Source organism: Arachis ipaensis, chromosome B01 (assembly GCF_000816755.2).
Source record: "Arachis ipaensis cultivar K30076 chromosome B01, Araip1.1, whole genome shotgun sequence".
Taxonomy (NCBI): Eukaryota; Viridiplantae; Streptophyta; class Magnoliopsida; order Fabales; family Fabaceae; genus Arachis; species Arachis ipaensis.
Genome location: NC_029785.2, coordinates 124651206 through 124676482, shown reverse-complemented (window position 1 = coordinate 124676482; position 25277 = coordinate 124651206). Strand labels below are relative to the sequence as shown.

Genomic DNA, 25277 nt, shown 5'->3' with positions numbered 1-25277 from the left:
AAGAAAAAACAAAGGGAAACTAGCCTAAGAGGAAAGACTAAATTCCCTGCAAAGCAAACTATGCAGATTATTCCAAGGCTCAAGCCACTCAATATACTCTACTATTGATTCACAGCATATTTAGTCATACATAGTTAGTCGTTCTCTGGATCAATTTTATCTCAATTCTCCAATTCCAATGAAATACCTCATGGATTTTATTTACTAAATCATTGTCTGCATAAATACCAAAATTTCTAGAATTTTGAGTAGTAAGAAATGCATCTGGAATGTCCGTCTCACAAATCACCTTTCGAAAAGGCGAAAACTACATTTCCAAGCTAAGATCAGCCTTTTTTTAAATGGCAAATAATTCACATTTGGGAATGGAAGCATAAGGAAGTAGCCTGGTACAACTTTAACCGAATTTCCCAAGTTACCTCTAATAATACATCCAAATCCAACAGTAAAATGAACCTCAGACTCAATAGCGTTACAGTTAACCTTGATTGAATGAGCAGTCGAAGGCACCCAAGTATGAATTAAGGATGAAGGCAAAACCCCCAAATTAAAAGAAAAGACTCTATCAAGAACCCAAGATTTTTGTTGAGAGTGAGTATCTTATTAGAGGACCAATAATTTGGATTAAAAATATTGTTGTTACGATCCCTCCACATCCGAGTTAATATTCAAAATGACTCCTGAAATTTGACTTCCAATTTAATTTGACCCTCGAATTTTCAATTGACCCAAATTGTACCTGAAATTTTAACACGTGCATCAAGTTGGCCCTTTCATCCATTTTTGTCGCCGGAAAAATGACGTGGCAAATTTAGTCACACCTGGCAGTGACACAAGAAAAACGACATGGTTTTTCAAAAACCTAATTCTCTGTTCTTTCATCACTGAAAGGAGAGAGTCAAATTTTCATGGTGCCAAATCCAAACAAACCAACAAGAAGCTCCTGCAACATCCTTCCACCACCGTCGTATTCGTAATCGTTGCCACCTCTTCCTTGGTCGTGAAACCTTGCCATTGCACCGACGTGCACCGTTCGTCGCCCCCTTCTTCTCCTCCACCTCCTTATACTGTATCTTCCTGTTCTTTCTCTCATCTATTTTGTCTTGACCGGAATAATCAGCCTCTGAATCAGCCACTTCAATCACATGAAAAGCTTTCTTATTTTCTATTTGTGAATGCGATGTAGAGAAAGTGAAGAAAAGTGGAGCAGCACTCACGACGGTAGCGGCAAAATCGTATGTGCCGGGGTCCGAAGTGGGGTGGCGATGTGGTCAATGGGGGAGGGGGCAGTGGATCTGGCATCGATGGCTTTGAGAACGTGGAGGGGACTCTCGATGAAGGAAGATGGTGAGTTGAGGTTGTAGTATTGCACTGGAACCCTGTCCCTCATTCTGTGTTTTCTTTTTCAATAATAATAATAATGATAATTAAGAATCAGTTTGAAATGAAATGGAGGAAGTAGAAGATGTTGTAGTTGTGGTTATTGTTGTGAATGAAGCAGTTGTTCATGCGTGTGTAGATGAAGGTGATGATGATTACTTAATCACTGAAAATGAGTTGGAGAGAAGCCATGGCTGTTTGAGGAAGAGGAAGAAGAAGAGGGAGAGTCAACCGATGTTGTTTTGGAACAAATAGCAAAACGACGTCGTTTAATTGTGTCAGGTCAGCTTTCCTATGATGAAAATGGACGAAGGGGCAAACTTGAGGCACGCTTTAAAATTTCAGGATACAATTTTGGTCAATTGAAAATTCGAGGATTAAATTGAATCGAAGATCAAATTTTAGTGGCCATTTTGAGTATTAACTCCTCCAAATCCACCAAATCCAGCACAAAAAAGAGTCTCATTTACCTAGATGTCCTTTTGAACCTACTGCCATAAGTTACCACTCCAAGCATTCCTAATAAAATGAGGGAGCAGATGTAACATCCTACTACTAAGAGCTTTATGCTTAAGTTCGTAAATCAGAGGTGGTGAGGTATTACGACCTCTAAAAGTATAAAACAGAACTCGAAAGTCGCATCACACCTGAACGATTAAGAATAAAACGCGTAGATAATAGTGAAACCGAAGAAAACATAAGACATATGGGATAAGAATTTCAAAAGAAATATATATTAACAAGCTCCAGACTCGACCTGCGAAGTAAAGACCAGCCAGAATATATATATACATATGTACAATCCAAAAATTTTTCAAAAGACAAAATATAAATCCTGATTCTCCGAGTCAACCTCTAGGAGGGACAAAATACAAATTTATATAAAGTGGAAAACATGTATACATATATATAAACTAAATACGCAATAAAAAGTTCCCAAAACGTAGATTTTTGCTTTCAAAGAGTTTTCAGCACAATCAGTAAAGTGTCTCACGTCCTGCATCTGGAAAATAACAGAATATATATAGAATGAGAATTGAGAATTCTCAGTATGGTAAAGGTGCCCATATAAATAATACATAAGATCCTGGGAAGCCAGAGGTATTTCAAAACTCCAACAACCCATATTAAATCCTAGATTTCTCATTGTTACGATGGGTAATCGGAGATTAATGGGTTGGACTCGTTTGGTTAGCCCGATCGTCTGAGAAGGGAAGCCTTCGCAATGGATCACGCTTCTGGGCCTCCGTCCGACTTGTGAGTATGAATGAGCGGGGGGTGGTACCTGCAAAGACACTCCGATGCCTAAGTCAACAAGGGCGTAAGCAGGTTTAGAAAGTATTGAAACTTAGAGATACCTGAGGGGTATCAGTGTATTTATAATGGTGAGCCAATAACTACCGTTGGAGTAGTTCCATCTTTTAAGGTGGATAACCGTCCCTTTATATTAGAAAAGTTGAGATATGGCTCCTGGAAGTGGGTTGAGAGATTTTAGGGACAATTACTAGCTTGAATGAGTGCCTATCTGCCAGCTAATCTTAGTTCCCGACTTCTTTAGAGCAAGTCGTGTCAAGAACCGACTTCTCCAGGGGAAGGTCGGTGTAGGATGGGGCTCAATCCTTTGGGTTGGGCCTTTCGTTTGGACCTGGGCCTTAGTGTTGGGTCAGGGTATGAACAGTGCCCCTACTCGAGCCCAATTTCTTTTAAGAGTTGGGGTCGAGTATTTAACTCAGGACCGTAACCGACCTAATAAGGAACTGACGTGTTTTAAAAATTCTCAACAGTCACGTCTAATCAAACATCGCGTCCGTTAGGGATTTATATATTCATACGCGGGGATCAGTTACATTGGGAACGGTGCCTCTCTTTAAATGACGGCTTCCGTTTTTACCATTATGCCCCCAACGTTTTTATAAATACTTCCCTCTCTTTCCTTGCTTCGTTTCTGAAAACTTTCACACTTCCTCTCCTCTGTTCGGAAGAAGCTCTTGTTCGAAGGAATTCATCTTTCTCTGCCCCTATCCTTTTTCAAGCAAATGTTAGTTTTCCTCTACTCTCTTTTTATAAAATTCTTTCATTTGCATGTTTTTATTTTTAGAGAGGAGGGTTGGCTTGTAGGCTTCTAGTGATTCTGTTTTGTTTGATTTCAGGCCCCTTAGAGACCCTGTTTTTGATCGTTTTTTTTCCTTTGTAGGTTTCACTAACCCTTTCTAGGAAAAAATGTCTTCTATAGAAATCCTTGCTCAGTGGGTGGATGTCACGGTTCTGGGGGAAGAACCTTTTGTTGATACCGACTTCATCACCAACCTTCGCACTCATCATAGGCTTTGCACCTCTGATGAGAATGAGCCGAAATATGAACTGATTGCCTCGGGTCCGGAAGACCGGGTTTGTTTTGGGAGGGCTTCTGAGGCAGCCCCTCATTTTTTCTATATGTATGAGAGCATGATTACTCGCCTGGGCGTTTTTCTTCCTTTCTCCGATTTTGAGATTGCCGTTTTATGTCGTTGCTGGGTTGCTCCTACCCAGCTTCATCCTAATTCTTGGAGTTTTCTGAAAATTTACCAATTTATCAGCCATGCTTTAGACTTTCCGACTTCTTTGAGAATTTTCTTTTTCCTCTTTCACATGACTAAGCCCTTTAGTGGGAAAAATAACAAATAGCAGTGGGTGTCTTTCTGAGCTATACAAGGTCGGAGAGTCTTCACCTTTTTTGATGAATCCTTTCATGATTTTAAAAATTATTTTTTCAAAGTTCAAGCTGTAGAGGGTCACCACCCCTTTTTCCTGGATGAGAATTCTTCTCCTCGCTTTCCTCTGTACTGGTTAGAGGCCTCTCCCTGTGAGAAATATAGTTTGGATGACTTGGATGAAGTGGAGCCAGCCATTGTGGGATTCCTCCGAGAAGTGTGGGGGAGGGCCCCCTATCTGGATACAAAAAAGTTTCTCCAGGGGTCTCCGACCTTTGTCCAGACACAACTAGGTAGCTTTTTGTTTGTTTATATTTTCCGACTTGTTTCTTCCGACTTGTTTTGCTAATTTTAGCTACCTAATTATTTTTTATAGAGATGGCGAAGAAGAATTCCAGGGAGTCTTACCAGAGAGTTCAGGAGGCCAAGGCAAGATCCCGCGCTAGAGTTGGTGGCGCCAGGGTAACTAGCTCTTCCCTTCCTTCCCCTTCCCCCTCTTCTCGCAATTCGGGGACCCCTACCCAACCCATTGTCGTTTCTTCCTCAACTTCTTCTCTGCCGTCCCCTCCTCCCCGATCTTCCCTTGAGCCAGAAAAGAAGAAGCGCAAGACCTTAGAGTCTAGCTCTTCTTTTGAAGGTGAGGTCAAGGTGGATGCGCCTCAGTTCGTTCGAAAGTATATCTATCCTCATACCCGTATAGGTATGGATGATGCTTCTGTACGAAACCACCTTACCATTCTGGCTCAGGAGAGTATCAGGGCAGCGGGGGTATGCACAAAGTTCCTTGATATTTTTTAGAAGACTCCTCTTAGCTCTCTAGGTTCATCCTCGAGGGTTGAAGAGCTGGAGGGGAGGCTTCTCTTATATCAAGGGCAGGAGAAGGCGTTGAGGGAGGAGGTCGCCAAGTTGAAGGAAGGGAGGAATGGTCTCCAGGAGAGGGAGAGGAAGCTGCAGGCCCAGTGTTCTATGGCGGAGGGCCTGAGGGAGAAGACGCAGGAGAGTTACTCGAGTCTGTTCAAGGATCTTGTGGAGGTGAAGAAGGATTTGATGAGGGCTCGGAAGGCCTATACAGAGTTGGAGGACTCCATTGCTGACGGGGCTGAAGAAGCATGGAGGATTTTTAAGGAACAGGTCGGGGTTCTTGCTCCCAACCTGGATCTCTCTCCTTTGGATCCAGATAAAATTGTGGTTGATGGAGCTATCGTTTCTCCTCCCTCTCCCCGCTATGTCACCGAGTCTGATCTAAAGACTCGGGGGCAAAGGATAATGGAGTCCCCTCCGCGATCAAAGGATGCTCCGAGTTCCTCGAAGGCTCCGGAAACTTCTACTTCTTCTCCTATGGACACTTCTCTTCCTGGCCCTGATGGCGTTTCGACCACTCTCCCTGACTCTGGTGGTGCTCCGACTAATCTCCCTGACTCTGGTGGTGACGACCTTCCTAGCTGAAATAATTTGTTGTGGCTATATGGGGGCCCGGCCTGTGGGTCCCCCTCTTTTTTAAACTTATTTGTTTTTATGTGGTGGTGATGGTCTGTTGACATTTTTCTTAGCCTTTTAAGGCCGTAAACAAAATATTTAGAAATACCCCTTTTTTGGATAAGGGTTTAAGTTACCTTTCTTTGTCTTTTTTGTGTGCATGCTTTTTTGTTTTTAGGTTTTGAAAAACCCTTTTGATCCTTATTTTGAAAACCCATTTTTCTTGGCTGACTGTCCCTCCTTTTAAGTTTCTTTTTTCTTTAAGAACTTGGGACAGTCTTTTGCTTTGGCGCTTTTAATAGGTTTTCTGATCTCTTTTTGGTATTCCTTATACTCAATTTTTTGATTTATTGAGTTCCTATGACTTAGGTTATTTTTGCGATGCATTTCTTTGTTTCTCGGATTTTCCGACTTGTAAGTCAGATAATTTCCGAGTTTTACCACGATCGACTTTTATAACCTCTTTACACCGACTTGTACCTCGTCGTTTTATCCTGACGACCATCCAGGTCGGTTCATGGGATTTTCACGCTTTGTCGAGCTTAAGTCGGCGCATTTCGTAGAAAGAAAGAAAGCGAGAAGGAATTTATAAGAGATATTGTAAAAGATCTTTATTTATTTGTGAAGGTATTTTACTGCTACTAAGGGTTTTTTACTGTCTATTGTCCCTTAGTCTCTACTGTGATGCCTCGTTAAAAACCCTCCTTCAGAAAAAACCCTTTTATTTTGGAAAAAAATCATGAAGTTGGAAAAAGAGTACATCAGGGAGTAGAGTTCGCTTTTAACTATAGTACCTTTTCATATTACAAGCATGCCACGACCTTGGTAACTCGGTGCCGTTTAAGTCGGTCACCTTATAATAACCTTTTCCTAAGATCTCACTAATTTTGTATGGTCCTTTCCAATTAGCAGCGAGTTTTCCTTCCCCATATTTGTTGACTCCAATGTCATTTCTGATTAAGATCAAGTCGTCTGGGGTGAAACTTCTTCGAATGAATTTTTTTGTTGTATCTGGTAGTCATCCTCTGCTTCAATGCCGCTTCTCTTATCTGGGCTTGCTCTCGAACTTCGGGGAGCAGTTCAAGCTCCTCTTTGTGCCCCTGTATGTTTCCGACCTCGTCATGGAAGATCACCCTTGGACTTTGCTCGTCGATTTCTACTGGTATCATGGCTTCTACACCATAGACGAGTCGGAAGGGTGTTTCCCCTGTGGCAGATTGAGGTGTTGTTCGGTAAGCCCATAACACTTGTGGGAGCTCCTCAACCCAGGCTCCTTTTGCATCTTGTAGCCTTTTCTTTAGTCCTGCCAGTATGACTTTGTTGGCTGCTTCGGCTTGTCCATTTGCTTGTGGATGTTCCACCAAGGTGAATTGGTGTTTTATCTTCATACTGGCTACCAGGCTTCTGAAGGTAGAGTCGGTGAATTGGGTCCCGTTATCTGTGGTGATGGAATGAGGTATCCCATACCATACCTTGTGATAATATTTTTGTAGAGGAACCTCCGACTTCTCTGGGCCGTGATGGTGGCTAATGGTTCTGCTTCTATCCACTTTGTGAAGTAGTCTATTCCCACAATCAAGTATTTGAATTGTCCTGGGGCCTGGGGAAAAGGTCCTAACAGGTCCATCCCCCATTTTGCAAAGGGCCATGGAGAAGTTATACTAATGATCTTCTCGGGGGGGGGGGGCCACATGGAAATTTGCGTGCATCTGGCATGGCTGGCACTTCTTCACAAATTCTGTGGCATCCTTTTGCAAGGTCGGCCAGTAGAATCCAGCTCGAATTATCTTTCTGGCAAGTGACCTAGCTCCGAGGTGGTTTCCGCAGATCCCATTATGAACCTCCTCTAGTACTTCAGATGTCCTTGAGGTTGGTACGCACTTCAGTAGTGGTGTTGATATTCCTCTTTTATAGAGGATATTTTTTACCAGAGTGTAGTATCATGCTTCCCTCCGGATTTTCTTAGCCTCTTTTTCCTCTTTGGGGAGGATGTCAAATTTTAGGTATTCGACCAAGGGATTCATCCATCCGAGGTTTAGCCCGGTTACTTCAAGGACATCTTGTTTGTCTTCTGTTTTCACCACGGAGGGTTCTTGGAGAGTTTCCTGGATCAAGCTTCTATTATTTCCTCCCGGTTTGGTACTTGCTAACTTGGAGAGGGCGTCTTCTCTGCTGTTAAGATCCCGAGTTATGTGTCTGGCCTCGGTTTCTGCAAAGCACCCGAGGTGCTCCAGAGTTTTTCCCAAGTATTTCTTCATATTCGGGTCTTTGGCCTGATACTCTCCATTTATTTGGGAGGTCACCACTTGAGAGTCACTGAATATTAGCACTTTGGTTGCACCGACCTCTTCTGCTAGCTTTAATCCTGCAATCAGGGCTTCATATTCCGCCTGATTATTAGAAGCTGGAAATTCAAATTTGAGAGAAATCTCTATCTGTGTTCCCCCTTCATTGGCTAGTATTATGCCTGCACCGCTTCCTGTCTTGTTTGAGGATCCATCTACGTATAGTTCCCACGTAGTTGGCTTTTCCTCTTGGTCTCCCGCGTACTCCGCTATGAAGTCGGTGAGGCATTGTACTTTGATTGCTGTCCGAGTTTCGTACTTCAAGTCGAACTCGGAGAGCTCTATCGCCCACTGAACCATTCTCCCTGCAACATCCGTCTTTTGGAGGATTTGCTTCATAGGTTGGTTCCTTTGGACTCTTATTGTGTGGGCTTGGAAGTAAGGCCGTAACCTCCGTGAGGCTATTACTAAGGAGTAAGCAAACTTCTCTAATTTGTGGTACCTTAGTTCGGGGCCCTATAGAACTTTGCTGGTGAAGTACACTGGATGCTGTCCGACCTCATCCTCTCGTATCAGGGCTGATGCGACAGCTTTGTCTCCTACAGACAAATATAGGACGAGCTCTTCCCCAACTAGAGGTCGGGTTAGGATTGGAGGTTGGCTCAAGAACCTTTTGAACTCCTGGAACGCTTCTTCGCATTCTGGAGTCCATTCGAACTGGCATCCCTTTCTTAGTAGAGAGAATAGTGGAAGAGATCTTAATGCTGACCCTGCCAAGAATCTGGAGAGGGCTGCAAGTCGGCCATTCAGTTGTTAAACCTCTCTTAAGCAAGTCGGGCTTTTCATTTCTAGGATGGCTTTGCACTTGTCGGAATTTGCTTCGATCCCTCTTTGGGTTAGCATAAATCCTAGAAATTTTTCAGCCTCCACCGCGAAGGTGCATTTTGCGGGATTTAGCCTCATCCCATGCGACCTTATGGTGTTGAAAACTTGCGAGAGGTCTGTTAAGAGGTCGACTTCTTCCCGGGTTTTCACCAGCATATCGTCTACGTAGACCTCCATTAAGTTCCCAAGGTGGGGAGCGAACACCTTGTTCATCAACCTTTGGTATGTGGCCCCTGCATTTTTTAATCCAAAGGGCATGACTACGTAGCAATAATTTGCTCTGGGCGTGATGAATGATGTCTTTTCCTGGTTCGGTTTGTACATCGGGATTTGGTTGTATCCCGAGTACGCATCCACAAACGACAAGTATTGATACCCCGAGCTGGAGTCTACTAGAGTGTCAATGCTTGGGAGTGGATATGGGTCTTTGGGACATGCTTTATTTAGGTCGGTATAGTCGACGCACATCCTCCACTTGTCATTTTTCTTCTTGACTAGCACTGCATTTGCTAGCCATGTTGGATATTTGACTTCTCTGATGAAGTCAGCTTCCAGGAGAGCTTGTACCTGCTCTTCCACCACTTGAGCTCGTTCTGGGCCGAGCTTACGCATTCGCTGCTGTACAGGTCGTGACCCCGGATATACCGAGAGCCTATGGGATATGAGCTCGGGGTCTATTCCGGGCATGTCGGAAGCTTTCCAGGCAAAAGGTCAGAGTTATTTCTTAAGAGTTATTTCTTCTAGGTCGGCCCCTATGTTGGTATTTTTTCCTTCCTCTTCGCCGACCTGTACTTCTTCAGTTTTTCCTCCTGGTTGTGGACGCAGCTCTTCTTTGGCTCTTGTGCCGCCGAGCTCTATGGTGTGGACTTCCTTGCCTTTCCCTCTCAGGTTTAGGCTTTAATTGTAGCATTTTCTCACCAATTTCTGGTCTCCCTGTACCGTTGCTATCCCCGCAAGTGTCGGGAATTTCATGCAAATATGAGGGGTAGACACCACTGCTCCGAGTCAATTTAGGGTAGCTTTTCCAATTAAGGCATTATATGTTGACCCCACATCAAGGACTATAAAGTCTATGCTCAGAGTTTTGGATTTTCCCCCCTTTCCGAAGGTCGTGTGAAGTGGTAGAAATCCTAGTGGTTTTATCGGCGTGTCGCCTAATCCGTATAAAGTATCGGGGTAGGCTCTTAACTCCTTTTCATCCAACCCTAGTTTGTCGAACGCGGGCTTGAAAAGGATGTCTGCTGAACTTCCTTGGTCTACTAGAGTTCTGTGGAGATGGGCATTGGCTAGGATCATGGTTATCACCACTGGATCATCATGTCCAGGGATTACTCCTTGCCCATCCTCCTTTGTAAATGAGATTGTGGGGAGGTCGGGTGATTCGCTACCGACCTGGTAGACTCGCTTGAGGTGTCTCTTGCGAGATGACTTGGTGAGTCCTCCTCCCGCAAATCCTCCCGAGATCATATGTATGTGTCTCTCGGGGGTTTGCGGTGGTGGGTCTCTTCTGTCCCCGTCCTCTCGCTTTCTCTTCCCATGATTGTCCAACCTTTCCATGAGATATCTATCAAGTCGACCTTCTCTGGCCAGCTTTTCTATCATATTTTTGAGGTCGTAGCAATCATTTGTTGAATGACCATAGATCTTATGGTACTCACAGTAATCGCTGCGACTTCCTCCCTTTTTATTTTTGATGGGTTTGGGAGGCGGCAGTCTTTCAGTATTGCAGATTTCTCAGTATACGTTCACCGTGGAAACCTTTAGAGGAGTATAAGAGTGATATTTCCTCGGTCTGTCGAGACCGAGCTCTTCTTTCTTCTTGGGCTCTCTTTCTTTCTCTTTTATCGAGTGGGGATGCCCAGGTCGCCAATTCGGCTCTCATAGTTTGGCATTCTCCTCCATGTTGATGTACTTTTCAGCTATTTCTTGTACATCACTCAAAGAGGTGGGGTGCCTTTTTGATATGAACTGTGAAAATGGACCTTTTCTAAGTCCATTTACTAGCCCCATGATGACCGCTTCAGTGGGCAGGTCTTGAATCTCCAAACACGCTTTTTTGAACCTTTTCATATAGTCCCGTAAAGGCTCTCCAACCTCCTGCTTTATTCCCAGGAGGCTCGGTGCGTGCTTTACTTTATCCTTCTGGATGGAGAACCTCATTAAGAACTTTCTCGAGACGTCTTCGAAGCTAGTAACTGACCTTGGAGGGAGGCTATCAAACCACTTCATCGCCGCTTTTGATAGAGTGGTTGGGAAAGCCTTGCAGCGAGTTGCATCAGAAGTATCAGCCAGATACATCCGACTTTTAAAATTGCTTAGATGATGCTTCGGGTCCGTGGTTCTGTCATAGAGGTTCATATCAGGGCTTTTGAAGTTTCTTGGAACTTTTGCCCTCATGATGTCCTCACTGAAAGGATCCTCTCCTCCTAGAGGTGACTCCTCTCGGTCGCCACGGGAGTTCCGACTTCTAAGGGAAGATTCTAGCCTCAAGAGTTTTTTCTCTAACTCTTTTCGTCACTCTATCTCTTCCCTGAGGTTTCGCTCCGCCTCTCGTTGTCGCTCTAATTCATGTTCCAGTTGTTCCAAACGACGTTGATGACCATGGACCAATCCCATTAGTTCGGTTGCATGGGGTGGCCCTTCCTTTCCTGATTCTCGTCCCTCCGAGGAGTTTACTTTTGGGTTTTTTAACCCAGAGGTGCCCTCTCTATGTTGGTCGTTGGTTCCCTGGTGAAGGGTTGGGTCCGCGTCGTTGTTTCCGGTATCCAGGTCTCCCTGTTCGAAATCAGACGCGGTATGACCATCTTCTGGTGACTTGTCCGCCATCACTGGTCGATCTCTCGGGTCTTCGGCAACGGCGCCAATGTTACGATGGGTAACCGGAGATTAATGGGCTGGACTCGTTAGCTTGGCCCGATCGTCTGAGGAGGGAAGCCTTTGCAATGGATTACGCTTCTGGGCCTCCGTCCGACTTGTGAGTATGAATGAGCGGGGGGTGGTACCTACAAAGACACTCCGATGCCTAAGTCAGCAAGGGCGTAAGCAGGTTTAGAAAGTATTGGAACTTAGAGATACCTGAGGGGTGTCAGTGTATTTATAATGGTGAGCCAATAACCACCATTGGAGTAGTTCCACCTTTTAAGGTGGATAACCGTCCCTTTATATTAGGGAAGTTGAGATATGGCTCCTAGAAGTGGGTTGAGAGATTTTAGGGATAGTTACTAGCTTGAATGAGTACCTATCTGCCAGCTAATCTTAGTTCCCGACTTCTTTAGAGCAAGTCGTGTCAAGAACCGATTTCTCCAGGGGAAGGTCGGTGTAGGATGAGGCTCAATCCTTTGGGTTGGGCCTTTCGTTTGGACCTGAGCCTTAGCGTTGGGCCAGGGTATGAACACTCACTAAACTAGAAATATGGTGACTATATCTAAGGATTCTAGTCTAACTCTTCATTTTTCGTTCTCTACAAACCTCTCAATCACCAAGTGGAACAACCCTCAGTGTCTCCTCCACCAGTATGAGGGATCTCTCAAAAAATAAACACAAACAAGATGGAATCTCGTGATTTTTGCAAAATGCGAATTCAAAAGATTTTGAAATTTACGCCTCCGATTTATTCCTCTGGTTGGCTCACTATTTTGGTTGCCGCACTGGTGTGATTACCTTCACACTCAATCGGAGTATTCGAATTCACAGAATTGATAATCTCCTTGCACTCTCTTACAAGGTCATAGCAATTCCACTTGTTGCAAACAAGATGCAAGGATTCATACTCAACATCATATTCAAAATAACACAAATCTTTTGAATAACGGGGAGCTCAAAATTAATATGGACACAAGCTCTGGCAAACTTCCCTCTCTCAACAGATTTTGTGGTTAAGTTAACCTTAACCGGCGTTCCCACAATCGTTGCAATACACATCATAACCTCCTCATGATAGTACCATATACTGAGTTTCGAGATTTTAATCCACACCATAATAGAGCCAAAGAATTTCTCATATGGTCTAAACAAAGGCGTCAATGGCTTTACTGCAATATAGTTGCCTGCGATCATCCATGATCCTCCTAAAAGCACCATCTCTTAATCCTCTATAAGATTAAACTTAACCAAAAAATAATCAAAGCCTACATCAAGAATTTAATAACCGCCTTTAAGTCTGAACACCCTTGAGCTTATAGACAAAAGCTGTATAACTAAAGTCCTTACCAAGCACCTTGATCATTACACTATCAGATTCCGACCCTAGCTTCTGTCGTAAAAGCTACCTTCAGTGGTGTTGAATCACCTTACTTCTAGATCGTCAGCCTGACTCACACCTTTCTCTCATCCCTCACTCATTGTTGTGAAATACTCGGCACTTTATTCTATTATTCTTTTTTTATTTTTATCAATTTTTTTTACAGTTATGCTACAAATTCAAGCTTTTTTATCATCCAAATCCAATAAAGTTGGTCTAACACCCAAAAAACCACTTTTATTTTAGAGAGTGTTTATACACGTGTCCAAAAATACTACACAGAGACATTTCACATTCGCGCTCTGCAACATGAACGGTTACCATCTTTCTCTCAAATTTAAAACCTCTCTCAAAACCTTGCAACAAACAATCAAAATCTCAGCAAAAACTAAAGCGAAGAAAGATCATTGAAGGTACGCAGTTTTTTCTTTCTCTTCTCTCTCTCTTGTGAAACAGTAGATATGGTTAAAAACAAGAAAATAGAAACAATAATTCTCTTTATAGTGTACATTTTGTGATAACTATACTCGTTTGGTGTTATCTAACTCACATTGATGGATTTTCTGGATGTAAAATTGATTTGCATGTATTTTGGTTAATGATTGAGTCTTGTTCCCCTGGATTTCGTACAGTTAGGGCATAGAATATACTCGTACTGCTTCTGGTGTCATTTAGATTACTTTTTCTTATCCAAAAATAATTTGGATGTGTTTTTGTTAATCATTAAGTCTTTTTGTTTGCTTGTTCTAAAATAATTTTCTGTGGTGCGATCATTAAATAATTTTAGTTCATTACTTAGTTTAATTCAGGTTCATTTGGTACCGTTTGCTTGGATTTGCTGTACTTAGGTCATGGAATATTTTTGTTGATAATTCAGTCTTTTTGTTTGCTTTTTCAAATCGTTAATTAACTTTGGTTCATTTATGAATTAATTGAGATTCAATTGATGCTGTTGTTAAGTATTCACCAAATTTTTTATTTCTTAAGTAATTTCGAATCATTTCTTATTTTAATTGAGGTTCATTTGCTCTCGTTCGCTTTGATTTGTTGTACTTAGGATATGGAATGTAATTGTAGTGCTTTCGTTATCATTTAAAACACATTGATAACTTTTCTGGATATAAAATTAATTTGCATATGTTTTCTTCACCATTCAGTATCATTTGTGTGCTTGTTCAGATCCATAAATGAATTGAATGTGTTTTTGTTGATGATTGAGTCTTTTTATCTGTTTGTTCAAACTGTGAACTAATTTCGGTTCATTTATGAATTAACTAAGATTCAGTTGATACTGCTGTTAAGTGTTGATCAAATTTTTTATTCCTTAAGTAATTTCGGATCATTTCTTAGTTTAATTGTGGTTCATTTGCTCTTGTTTGCTTGGATTTATTGTACTTAGGATATGGAATGTAATTGTAGTGCTTTTGTTATCATTTAACATACATTGATAACTTTTCTGGATATAAAATTGATTTGCATATGTTTTTCTTCACCATTCAGTATCATTTGTGTGCTTGTTCAAATCCAGAATTGAATTGGATGTATTTTTGTTGATGATTGAGCCTTTTTGTCTGCTTGTTTAAATTGTGAACTAATTTCAGTTTATTTATGAATTAACCTATGATGCATGGACACTGACACGGACACGAGACACGTCGACACGCGAATTTTAAAATCTTACATGACACGGGGACACGCATATATATAAAATATAAAGAATTTTTTAGATAAATTGTAATGATATTTTGATATTTTATTGATATTAAAATATAAATTAAAATTTTTAATTATTTTTAATGTCTTATTTTAATTATATTAAGTATTTAAAATATTTTTTGTTTTAATAAATAATAATATATACTATATATAAATTTATTTTAAGAATATATGTTAAGAATAAAACTGGACACGCGGACACGTGATGGTATTTAGGTGTGTCCAGGCGTGTCCGGAGAAGAATTTTTTATTTTTTATTAAGACACGGTTGGACACAGCACACACGCGTGTCGGACGAGTGTCGGTGAGTATCGTGTCCAAAATGTGTCCGACACGCAGACACGATAATTCAGCGAAGTGTCCGTGCTTCATAGAAATTAACCGAGGTTCAGTCGATGCTACTGTTAAGTATTGACCAAATTTTTTATTACTTAAGTAATTTTGATTTATTTTTTGGTTTAATTGAGGTTCATTTGCTCTCGTTCACTTGGATTTGCTGTACATAGGTCATGGAATGTAATTGTAGTGCTTTTGTTATCATTTAACACACAATGATAACTTTTCTGGATATAAAATTGATTTGCATCTATTTTTCTTCACCGTTCAGTATCATTTGTGTGCTTGTTCAAATCCACAAATGAATTGGATGTGTTTTGTAGATTATTGAGTCTTTTTGTCTGCTTGTTCAAATCGTGAACTAATTTCGATTCATTTATGAATTAATTGAGGTTCAGTTGATGCTGACTAATTTTTTTATTCCTTACACTCAAAATGACAAATAAGAAAGTTTCCAAGAAGACCATCTCAAAAAAGGCGAAGGCAATTTACGATGTACGCATATACACATTAAATCAACTCTATTTTTGTATTATAAATATATCATATAGCATAATTTTCAAATCTTTGTAGAAAACTCACGATTTGAGATACTCTACGAGAACAATAGCTGACGTGTTTCCCAAAATGAGTGATCAGAAGAAAGCTATCGTCGAAGAAATGGGATTTGGTCACTGAGACATATCCTTTCATTGAATGTCCCACACAACCTCTCGAGGAAATTGGCACATTCCTTCGATCTTTATAAAAGATTCTTGGAGACGCACTTTGGGAAGATCGACATAACCCCTACCAAGATAAGAGATGCACTAGGTCTAAATAGAATCAGTGACAGTTATGAACCGAAATAAGTAGCTAGTATGAACCGAAATGTGGCTCACAAAGCACAGAAGCCAGAACAACAAAATTACTTGTTTGTATTGTAAGTCATATCAAAGCATTTTGATAGAGTAATCAACCTCAACATCAACTTCGTAAAAGAAATTTTGATTCTTTTCTTTCATTCTTAAAAAATATTTTCCAAACTCTTTTGCATCATCTTGTTTAGAAACATTGCGGACTTTTCTTGTAATGTAATTTCTCACATCTTTTTTTTATAAAACTTAGTTCACGGTGACCACCCGTTGTTGCCACAAATAATTGGTATGTTTTGCTCAATCTAATTCCGGCTTCATCATTATTCTCGATCGTACGATGCACAAACATGTTTAGCTCCCTTTGTTGTTTAAACATCTCTGCTCTATTTGGACAGCATGCATGTGAATGATTCAGAACAATTTTAAAAATGATTCAAAGACCAACGTCCTTCATTATATGTATATAAATCATTGCCGGACAATTAATTCCAGCTAAGGGGTTTATCTTCAGAGTTTGAGATATCTTCGAATTTCATTTCCTCTCTCTACTACATGTGATTAATTAATTATTAATTTTATCTCAATTTCGAGTGGTGTTCCTTATTTTTGTAGAAAAACCAGAAAGTTTGGAATAATATTTATAGAAATTTTCAACTTCTTCAAGTGTCTTGAAAGTTATACCAACCTTTGGAACAAACTGCTTATCGACAGCACACAGATACTGAAAACAAACCGAAATGTTATAAGCACGACACCATTATATAAAAACAAATGAACTAAATGTATAGCAGAGAATTTAATATTTGTAATAAAAAGATTTCAATTTGGTCATTGTTGGTTCAAATCACATAAAATTAAAAAAAAATAATTAATTTCATTTAAGACCGAATGTATAGCATAAGAACTAACAACATCAAAGACAAACAAAAACAAAAATGAACTGAAAAATATTCCATATAACACCAAATAGATTCATCTAAAAATTCAGAAACTACTGCATTCTATCCAAATTCAAATTCAAAAATAACATTGAATTTCACAAAGAAGAATGAAATTATCCATTACCACTTAGATTCAATTGCATTCGATTCCATTTCATTCCATTCAATTCAAATTGTTGAAGAATAAAACTACATATATTAGGAACGAACCAAACCTCGTCCACTTGATTCGATTCAGAAGAATAATCCAATTCGTCCTGGTTCAACTAATCTGAACTTGAATCATTCATTATTTTCGAACACGCAAAACATATAGGAATTTATTGTAGTGCTGAATTTCAAATGCAAACTTTTATTGAAAAACGATGCATATCAAAATCTATATAAAAGAAAAGAAGAATCCGTAGAGAAATAAAAAAAATGTGAGAAAAACGAGGAAATTCGTAGAAAAAACGTCGAAGAAAAAAGCGTTTACGTAATAGAAAAGCGTTTATCTTAAATATTTGTTAGGAGCGTATAAACACGTATAAATATACGTGACTCTGAATTATTTGGTTAGAGTTGGTTGTTAATATAAGAGAAAAGGACAAATAAGTCATTGACCTTTTGATTCGCAAACATTTAAGTTCTCGAAGATTTGAAAATACATTCAAGTCCCTAATCTTTTCAAAACCTGGACATATTGATCCCTCATATTCATTTGAACCTGTCAGACTCAACAGAAAAATCAAACGTAACTCCCGTTGTTCTGACCTGGTTGACACGGATGCACACACGTGAGAAAGTTTTTAAAATTGGACAAATTAAACTCAGAGATTGATATGTCCAGATTTTAAAAAGATTAAAAACTCAAATGTATTTTTAAATCACCAAGAACTTAAATGTTCGCAGGCCAAAAGTTCAGAGTCTGATTTATCTTTTTCTCTTAATATAACTTGGATGGAGAGCTTAATTGTTCTTTTTAATATTTAAAATACAAAAACGTACAAAAGATATATATTTTTGCCACCGGCCACATTCTATGTCCCTTTCAATTTCGTTTGTACTAAACACACAATTGGGATTTGGGATCTTATATTTTCCGAGTGTTTAATTTCTCCAGTGGATAAGGTAGGTACCTCTGTCTCTCCGCTTTGTTTTGATTCTGTTTTCGACCGAAATCTCAAAAAGAAAATGCCAAGAGAAGAAGGGAGTAAAGGAACAGAGGAAGAAGGGGGTAGTTATTAGTTAATACTTAATAGCACTGTTTACGTAAGCAGAGTATTGTATTTGTACGTACAAATATTAGCATCGTAGTATTTACTACAGTTACAGTATACGCGAGAAAGAAGAGGTCGGAGTCGGAGATTGAAGGAACCCCGGGGTGGCCCACCGGTCACTGGTAAGTGCCTTGCTGCGTCAAGCTCCAGCTCCAGCTCCACTTTGACTTCTCACCCACTTTCAAACTCTTTCTGTGCAAAAAGTTCTCTCTATCTCTCTCCATTCCTTTATTTCTTTATTGAGTTTTCAATTTGTCTGCTAATTCAATTCTTGCTCCTTTATTGCTTATTAGCTATGAACTCTTCTTTCTCTGTGTGTGGCACCTTCGAAACCCTAATTGCTAACATTAACAAGTTTTTGTTGCCTTGCTGGTTGTGTGTCCTTCTCTTCCTACACATGATGTGAATTAGTCAACGGTCACATTTGCCCCTATTTCCCGTTTCAGTTCCCCCTAATTCAACAACAGTGCTAACTATGAGCATTGAGCTTCAATCACTTTCCTGTTTGGTGGGGAGTGGGGACGCCAATGCTTCCACAGGACCAACAATCATTACGCCCAATTCTGTCTTCTTCTCTTTGTTTTATGTTTGCCCATACCGGATTCTTGAATTTATGTTTCAGTGTTTGCATTCTGTTGAGTATTGACACTTATTTCGTTGCTGCTGTTACTCTTAGATTAATGACAAATGTATCACCCAAACAACTCTGCTTCCACGCAACTCATTAGTTTGTGATCACCCCATGGATTGTGTTGCCACTGCAATGGATCTTGTCAATGGAGGTAACAGTCTAGCTTCCAAGCAGCGGTTACGCTGGACCAATGACCTCCACGAACGCTTCGTCGATGCGGTTGCTCAACTTGGTGGGTCAGATCGTGAGTTTTTCCTTCTCCTATGCATGGAACAAAGAAAATAATACAGTGTGAATGTAAATTGATAATCTTATTGTTAGTACTTGCTGTTGACTGGGTATCCTGATTTTAGGTGAAGAATCCAATATAACATGAATGATTCCTTGTGATGAAGGCAACTTAAATTTGATAACCTTTTGTTTTCCCAGGTGCCACACCTAAAGGTGTCCTCAGAGTTATGGGTGTGCAAGGGTTGACAATTTACCATGTCAAAAGTCATTTACAGGTAACAATGTTTTCTCAGCCTTGCTAAACTCGATACTCGTCCATGATTGTCACCTTGGTCTTTACTCTTTATCCTCATTGCTTCTGTTCAGAAATACCGACTAGCAAAATATCTACCTGGCTCCTCAACTGATGGTATGTCATGCTGAATTTCATTGTTTAAAAATTCATGGAGAAGATTCTTTTAACTTTAACTGACCCTCCGGTTACATGGTGATACCTTTTTTACATTCTTGATGAAAGGGAAAAACGCCGAGAAGAAAGAAACAGAGGATGTACTTTCTAATCTTGATGGTTCATCGTAAGTATGACTGCCTGTATTTGTTTTGGGATTTAATACCAGTACCAGTTGTGACTGAAGTTAATAGTTGGGGCTTGTGTATCTGAATGCAGTGGGATGCAAATTACTGAAGCACTAAAGCTTCAAATGGAGGTGCAGAAGCGACTGCATGAGCAATTAGAGGTCATTCATATATGAAATGATGAGATGGATTTTTCTATTTTTATTTTATTTAATAATTCTCATGAATTTGTTTAATGAATAAAAATCAACGACACACCCAAAAAGAAAAGGTTATTAAAGTTTTAAGTTCTATTACTCTAAGTGAGTCTTTGACTAGGGTGGGTAGCGCTTGTTCTGATGGAAACTTTTGATGATGTTAGTAATAACCCCTTCCACAGGATGACAGGAGCCCCCACCAAGTCTCACATTAGACTATGGGCATACCAAGTCCGGTGTTCTTTGCAATTTCACTTGAGTTGTATACAAATCGTGCCTGAACACCAGTATGAAGTTAAACAAAACAAAAAACAGTTTTGATAGAATGATGAATTGTGTTTAAAATGCCAAGCTTGTTAACCTTTCTTTTTCACCCAAAAAAAAAATGTGAAACAGGTGCAGAGACAACTACAACTAAGGATAGAAGCGCAGGGTAAATACTTGAAGAAGATTATTGAAGAGCAGCAGCGGCTCGGCGGTGTTCTTACAGAAGCACCTGACTGGGGCGCTACAGCTCTGGTTCCAGGAGTTACACACCAAGAAGATAATAAGACCGATCAAGCAACCCCTGCCACAACCTCTGAGAGCCCCCTTCTGGAGGTAGCTGTGAAAGAACAAGCCCTGGCTAAGAGTCTTTCAATTGATGAATCCTTTTCATCTCAGCATGAACCGTTGACACCTGATTCTGGTTGCCATGTTGGCAACCCCACTGGCGGCCCTGAAGAGGAGAGATCAACAAAGAAACAGCGCTTGAACATAGATGGATCATATTCTAGACCAGAAATGCTGCTTCCGCATCAAATACTGGAGTCAAATGTCTCATCAAACAAGCAACCAAATGTTGTTTCTACTCCCCAGGAGGAATATGATCATTCAATGGATATAGCTGCCAAAAGTGTGACAAGGAATTCCAGCAGGGTTGTATGAGTAATCTGTGATTTATTCTAGCAAGCAGCTTGTGTATTAGGACTGATTTCATTTCATTTAGTCGGGCATATCATATGCAGTCTTGTAGATTATGGAACCTGTAGGCTGTAGCTCTTAGTTTTCAGTACACTCAGATTTCACTTTGGGTGGAGACCTATTCATGACGGTGACTCGAAGACGCTGATCGGTTGTACGAGATCTTATCAGTCAATGTAACTGCAGAGTGCAGATGCTTAGGAACAGTGCAGTAGTATGTGGTCTGATGCACCATATATTAGAAATTCGATATTCATACTATAATATTGGATTAATATTTTGTCTTAAGGTCACCAATGACCAAATATGGGCTTCTCATGCTTCAGCAATCCTTTTGTTCAACTGGCCCAGGCCCACGGAAAATGCTAAAATGAGCAGGCCCAGTAACACGAAGGGTATATGTGACACTTGTGAATTGTGACTGGGCATTCAACAAGAAAACAATCTGAAATAATGATACAAAAACAAAAATATAAGGGAAAAACGAGTTGACTCACAATTCAATTCGTTGACACAGAATAATCAAGTGAGAGAACAAAGCCAAAGTGGAACCAATATTAATATTAACAAGGACTGACTGCCTACAATTACAAACCAATAAAACCAAATTCCAAGGAGTGGCTATAACAAATACAGGATCACATAGATGCTCAAAGAACTTCAGAATTAGACATGAAGAATGTCCGTCTGTCAGTCAGTCGGTCAGTATGATACAAATGTTCAAGAGGACTCGTGTCTTCGATGGATTGATCCCTTTAGAAGGCAATGCCGCAGTCGTCTACTCAGAGCCTCCAGCTTCTCGAACCTGTCACCCTTCCCCTTTTTGTCAGCTGTCTCGCCTTTCTTCTTTTTCTTCTTCTTGATCTTGTTCTTGTTCTTCTTGAGCTTCTTTTCATCTTCTTTTGCCTCTGAACACTTCTCTTTCATGCTTCTCAAAGGTGTTGCAAATACATCCAATGTATTCTGAAATTGTTAACATCAATGATATCATTACAATACTCCAAGTCTCCAACTCTACAAATAAGCATGAGAAGCAACAACAATAGACCACATTGATAACTAACATGCAAATTAGAATCTCACTTCACTTCCACATCATTTTCAACATTACCCTTTAGTTTAATCAACAAAACCAAGAGTATGAAGAGAAACATATAAATGTCTGTGTGCATGCACGCGTGCACATGGCGATACGCAATATACATATACCTGAGGGAGGTTATCAGCCCTTAAATCTGCACAAGATTCTTCATCACTGCCTCCTAAAGAAGAACATCTGCCCCAACTTTCTCTGTTTGAGCTTGTACATGAGAAACAATCTTCAGTTTGATCATTGACCTTATCCTGTAAAATCATGAAGTACATGAGCCAAAACTGATCAAAATATCATCACACCCATAATTATGATCTCTGCATCATAAAACTAAGTCCTACATGGAGAGTTTTTAAAAAACATGAATAAACATGCCATTTCAGGCCATGTTAGAGAGAGAAGGGGGAGGGAAGAGACTGAGTAATTTCTTAATTTCATACAGTACTTGATAAGATCACCTGTACATCATTTGTAGGCTCATTGTTGTCATGCACAATTTCTTCTGTAAACACGGATTCCTAAAATACAAGAAACGAATGAATTCAACAATACAAAATGTTTGGAAGGAAATAGCATGGATAGAAGGTTAAGGCAGATACCAGATCAGCAGATGGTGCAACTTCTGATAGAAGTTCAGTAACTGATTTTGTAGTTGAAATTGTTGGAAGAGCAGAAGATGAGCTTGCAGCATCAGCAGTTGCAGATCGAAGACTAGAGAGTATCTCATATATTAGGTTCTAGCATCAAAACAAGAGCAAAGTTAGTTTTTTGTTTTCTCACTTAATGTAGTTGAATGACTAAATCATACTACTGTATAAATAAAACCACATAAGATACTAAAAGCTAATTACCTCATTCACGCCAGAACCAAGTTTCAAATCCCCCAAATCATAATATTTCTCAAGCTTATCGGCTCTAGAAACTTGAGGAGGGTGGAGGACATTATAGAAGAAAATAGAAACCGAATCATAAAAGAACTGTGGCCTAGAAGAGTTGTGGTCACCATCAAATTTTATGATATTTTTATCACCCTGCAAATCCATAAACAAAGTTAGCTATTTTGGCTATTAAGGGCAAGGAAATGAATAGGCTTCCAAGAAGCCTCATGATCAAAATGAAATAAATTAGTACCGCATAGGATTCAGATATAAGATCAGAATGGTGGGGCTGAATGAATTTGTCATCACTCCCATGTCCAAATAAAACAGGAATGAATGTCTTCCGTGCAACCTGTAGGCTTTAAAGCATTAATTTGAGATAAAAATGGGGAAAAAAAATAACTTTCTAACAATTTGTTTAGACAGAAAAACTGATTATTCTCAGATATCATGGCGAAAAAACCATTATCAGTTTTGTTCCATAAAAAATTATATGATCTCAAAATATGGCTGTTCAATGTTATGAAAGAAAATTGCATAATTAATACATACCAGCAAACAATTCAGATCCATAATATCAAACTTTGCCTTCTTCTCAATAACCCGCCGCATGTATTGCACAGCCATTTTAACCTAAATGCAGGGCAAATGCAACACTATAATCAGAGTAGATAATTTGAGTTAACAGGCTTTAGCTCCATTGCTCAACAAATTCGGCAAATGAATGAAAACGAAACAACATTAAGGGGCAGAAAAGCAATAAAAGCACTGCAAATATATTTCATTTTAAGCAGTGTCTGTTTGTTCTTAAACTTGTCACAGCTAGGTTTGTGTTTATACAAATTTGTGGTGTTCTAGTCGTGACTGTTTGTTTCCATTTCTAATATAGAAAGAATTAATTAATGACTACCAACTTCCATCTTTAGTTTCCAAATAAAAAAGAACCTCAGTAAAAATACCCTATTAAAAGAAAAAACTTAATTAAACTTTATGTTTCAGTCCTAAGATTCCAATTCCCTTTTTGTTCCATTACAATGCAGCTGGTTTATATCACTACATGACTGTTCCAGAGAAAGAAAGAGAGAGAGTACCGTGAACTTGGGAAGCCGAATTTTGTAGACATCTACAAGCTCCATCATCAAATCATACAAGTTTGAAAAGGCACTATCCAATACCATTCCAGCAATAGAAGGGTCTTCAGCTCCATAAAGAAGGCTACAAGTCAGGAAAGTGAATTAATACAGGAGTGGCCCATCACTCTGTGTATCTATGGGAAGCATAGCATCTGGAATTTAAGTCTTAGGCATAGAGCCATTATGTGATTTACAAAACTTCTAAATATATTATGTGCCATCAAAGATTTAGATCATGTATTCAAAAGGGAACAAATTATGAGTTCTTTTTCCCAATTATATTTTGCCACTTTATCAAACAATAACAAAAAGATTCTTCTCCATAGGAAGGCCTTGGTTTTGTCCAGAGGAAAGGGAGCAAGAGAGTAAACTTAAGTCATGAAATTATATTAGAATAAAATGTCAAAATCACCCACTGATGATGTTTAATTTCTTTCTTTTGGGATGGGGGGTTTACGCTTAGCAGAAAATAAAGTATTAAAGCAGCACAAACCCTTATAATGATCAATAACAATAAAAAAGTTTAGTGAAATATGCAATACCTAGTAACAGCACCCATTGATCGTCCCCAGAGACCTATACGTGATATTTGTTTGTTGCTTCTCAAATATGACACCACCATCTTGAGATCATCTTTCTACCACACAAAAGATGGGAAGAATAAAATAACTTGATAATTTTCTTGTGCATAAGATGTCATAGTAATTCATAAAAGATGTTGCATGCAGAAACCAAAGTTAGAATTTGGAGCTAACTAAGCAAGTCAATATGTATAAAGTACAAAAAGTGAAAGAGGCAACATACTTCATGCCAACCAAGGCTAACATAGTTTCCATCAGATAAGCCAGATCCTGAGAAGTCGAGAGTAAAAACAGTAATATTTGATGGAAGAAGAATTACAGCAGCTTCGTTGGCGTCTGCCCTACATCCACTGCATCATTGTACAAATGCACACATATGAAAATAGATAAGAATTGAATGGATATCAGATTTTGGAGACCAACATATTGAAATATATGTTTTATGATTGCACAATGGCAGTGCCAATTAAAAAGAAAAATCACATATACCTGTTTCCATGGCAATATATTACACAAGGCAGAGAAGTATCTTCAGGGAAAGGAGAAGGAAGATAATGACTACATTGTAAAGTATGGCCTCTGGCATTCTTGAGCTGCAGATTAGAAAAAATAAATCAACACATAAACTCATAATCTACAGGTACATAAAGAAATGGTATCATGATGTAACTTCTATAATCTATATATAGAAAAATAAATAAATTAATAAATCAAGTCCATACTTGCCTCCAAATCCTGCCTTTGGTATGTTCTTCCAGCAAGGGAGAATTCCTTGTCCCATAGGTACTGCTCCGGATTATACTCCGCCCTGTACATGTGACAAAGTAAATGCAATGAAGCAGCAACTCAATTGGCTAGCAAAAAGCAATAACTAGTTGAGGAATGGATGCTTCATACAAGGGCAGTTAGCTATTTATCTACATTAACTG

The 25277-nt window shown here is 39.6% G+C and overlaps 2 protein-coding genes across 9 annotated transcripts in view; one reads left to right on the top strand and one right to left on the bottom strand.

Annotated features, from left to right (window-relative positions):
* Window positions 17789-20955, top strand: LOC107637104 (myb family transcription factor PHL7). 8 transcript variants are annotated; one of them, XM_016340577.2, is made up of 7 exons: window positions 17789-17916; window positions 18742-18940; window positions 19126-19202; window positions 19294-19336; window positions 19445-19502; window positions 19595-19664; window positions 20097-20955. In XM_016340577.2, exons 2-7 carry the CDS (start codon window positions 18808-18810, stop codon window positions 20625-20627), a joined length of 912 nt encoding a protein of 303 aa, XP_016196063.1. In that variant the 5' UTR covers window positions 17789-17916; window positions 18742-18807; the 3' UTR covers window positions 20628-20955. The 8 variants fall into 8 exon arrangements, with proteins under 8 accessions (XP_016196063.1, XP_016196061.1, XP_016196045.1 ...); XM_016340575.2 differs by having other exon boundaries at window positions 17898-18187; window positions 18742-18928; XM_016340559.2 differs by having other exon boundaries at window positions 17898-18187.
* Window positions 21094-25277, bottom strand: part of LOC107637095 — a 5100-nt gene continuing 916 nt past the window's right edge. Inside the window, exons 2-13 of the mRNA XM_016340546.2 lie at window positions 25075-25156; window positions 24838-24941; window positions 24572-24698; window positions 24310-24404; window positions 23726-23849; window positions 23187-23267; window positions 22888-22986; window positions 22608-22787; window positions 22356-22493; window positions 22215-22274; window positions 21873-22007; window positions 21094-21626 (exon numbers count right to left, since the gene is read on the bottom strand). Coding sequence (XP_016196032.1) covers window positions 21384-21626; window positions 21873-22007; window positions 22215-22274; window positions 22356-22493; window positions 22608-22787; window positions 22888-22986; window positions 23187-23267; window positions 23726-23849; window positions 24310-24404; window positions 24572-24698; window positions 24838-24941; window positions 25075-25156 — 1468 coding nt within the window. The 3' untranslated portion in view covers window positions 21094-21383. The remainder of the gene's footprint in view (window positions 21627-21872; window positions 22008-22214; window positions 22275-22355; window positions 22494-22607; window positions 22788-22887; window positions 22987-23186; window positions 23268-23725; window positions 23850-24309; window positions 24405-24571; window positions 24699-24837; window positions 24942-25074; window positions 25157-25277) is intronic.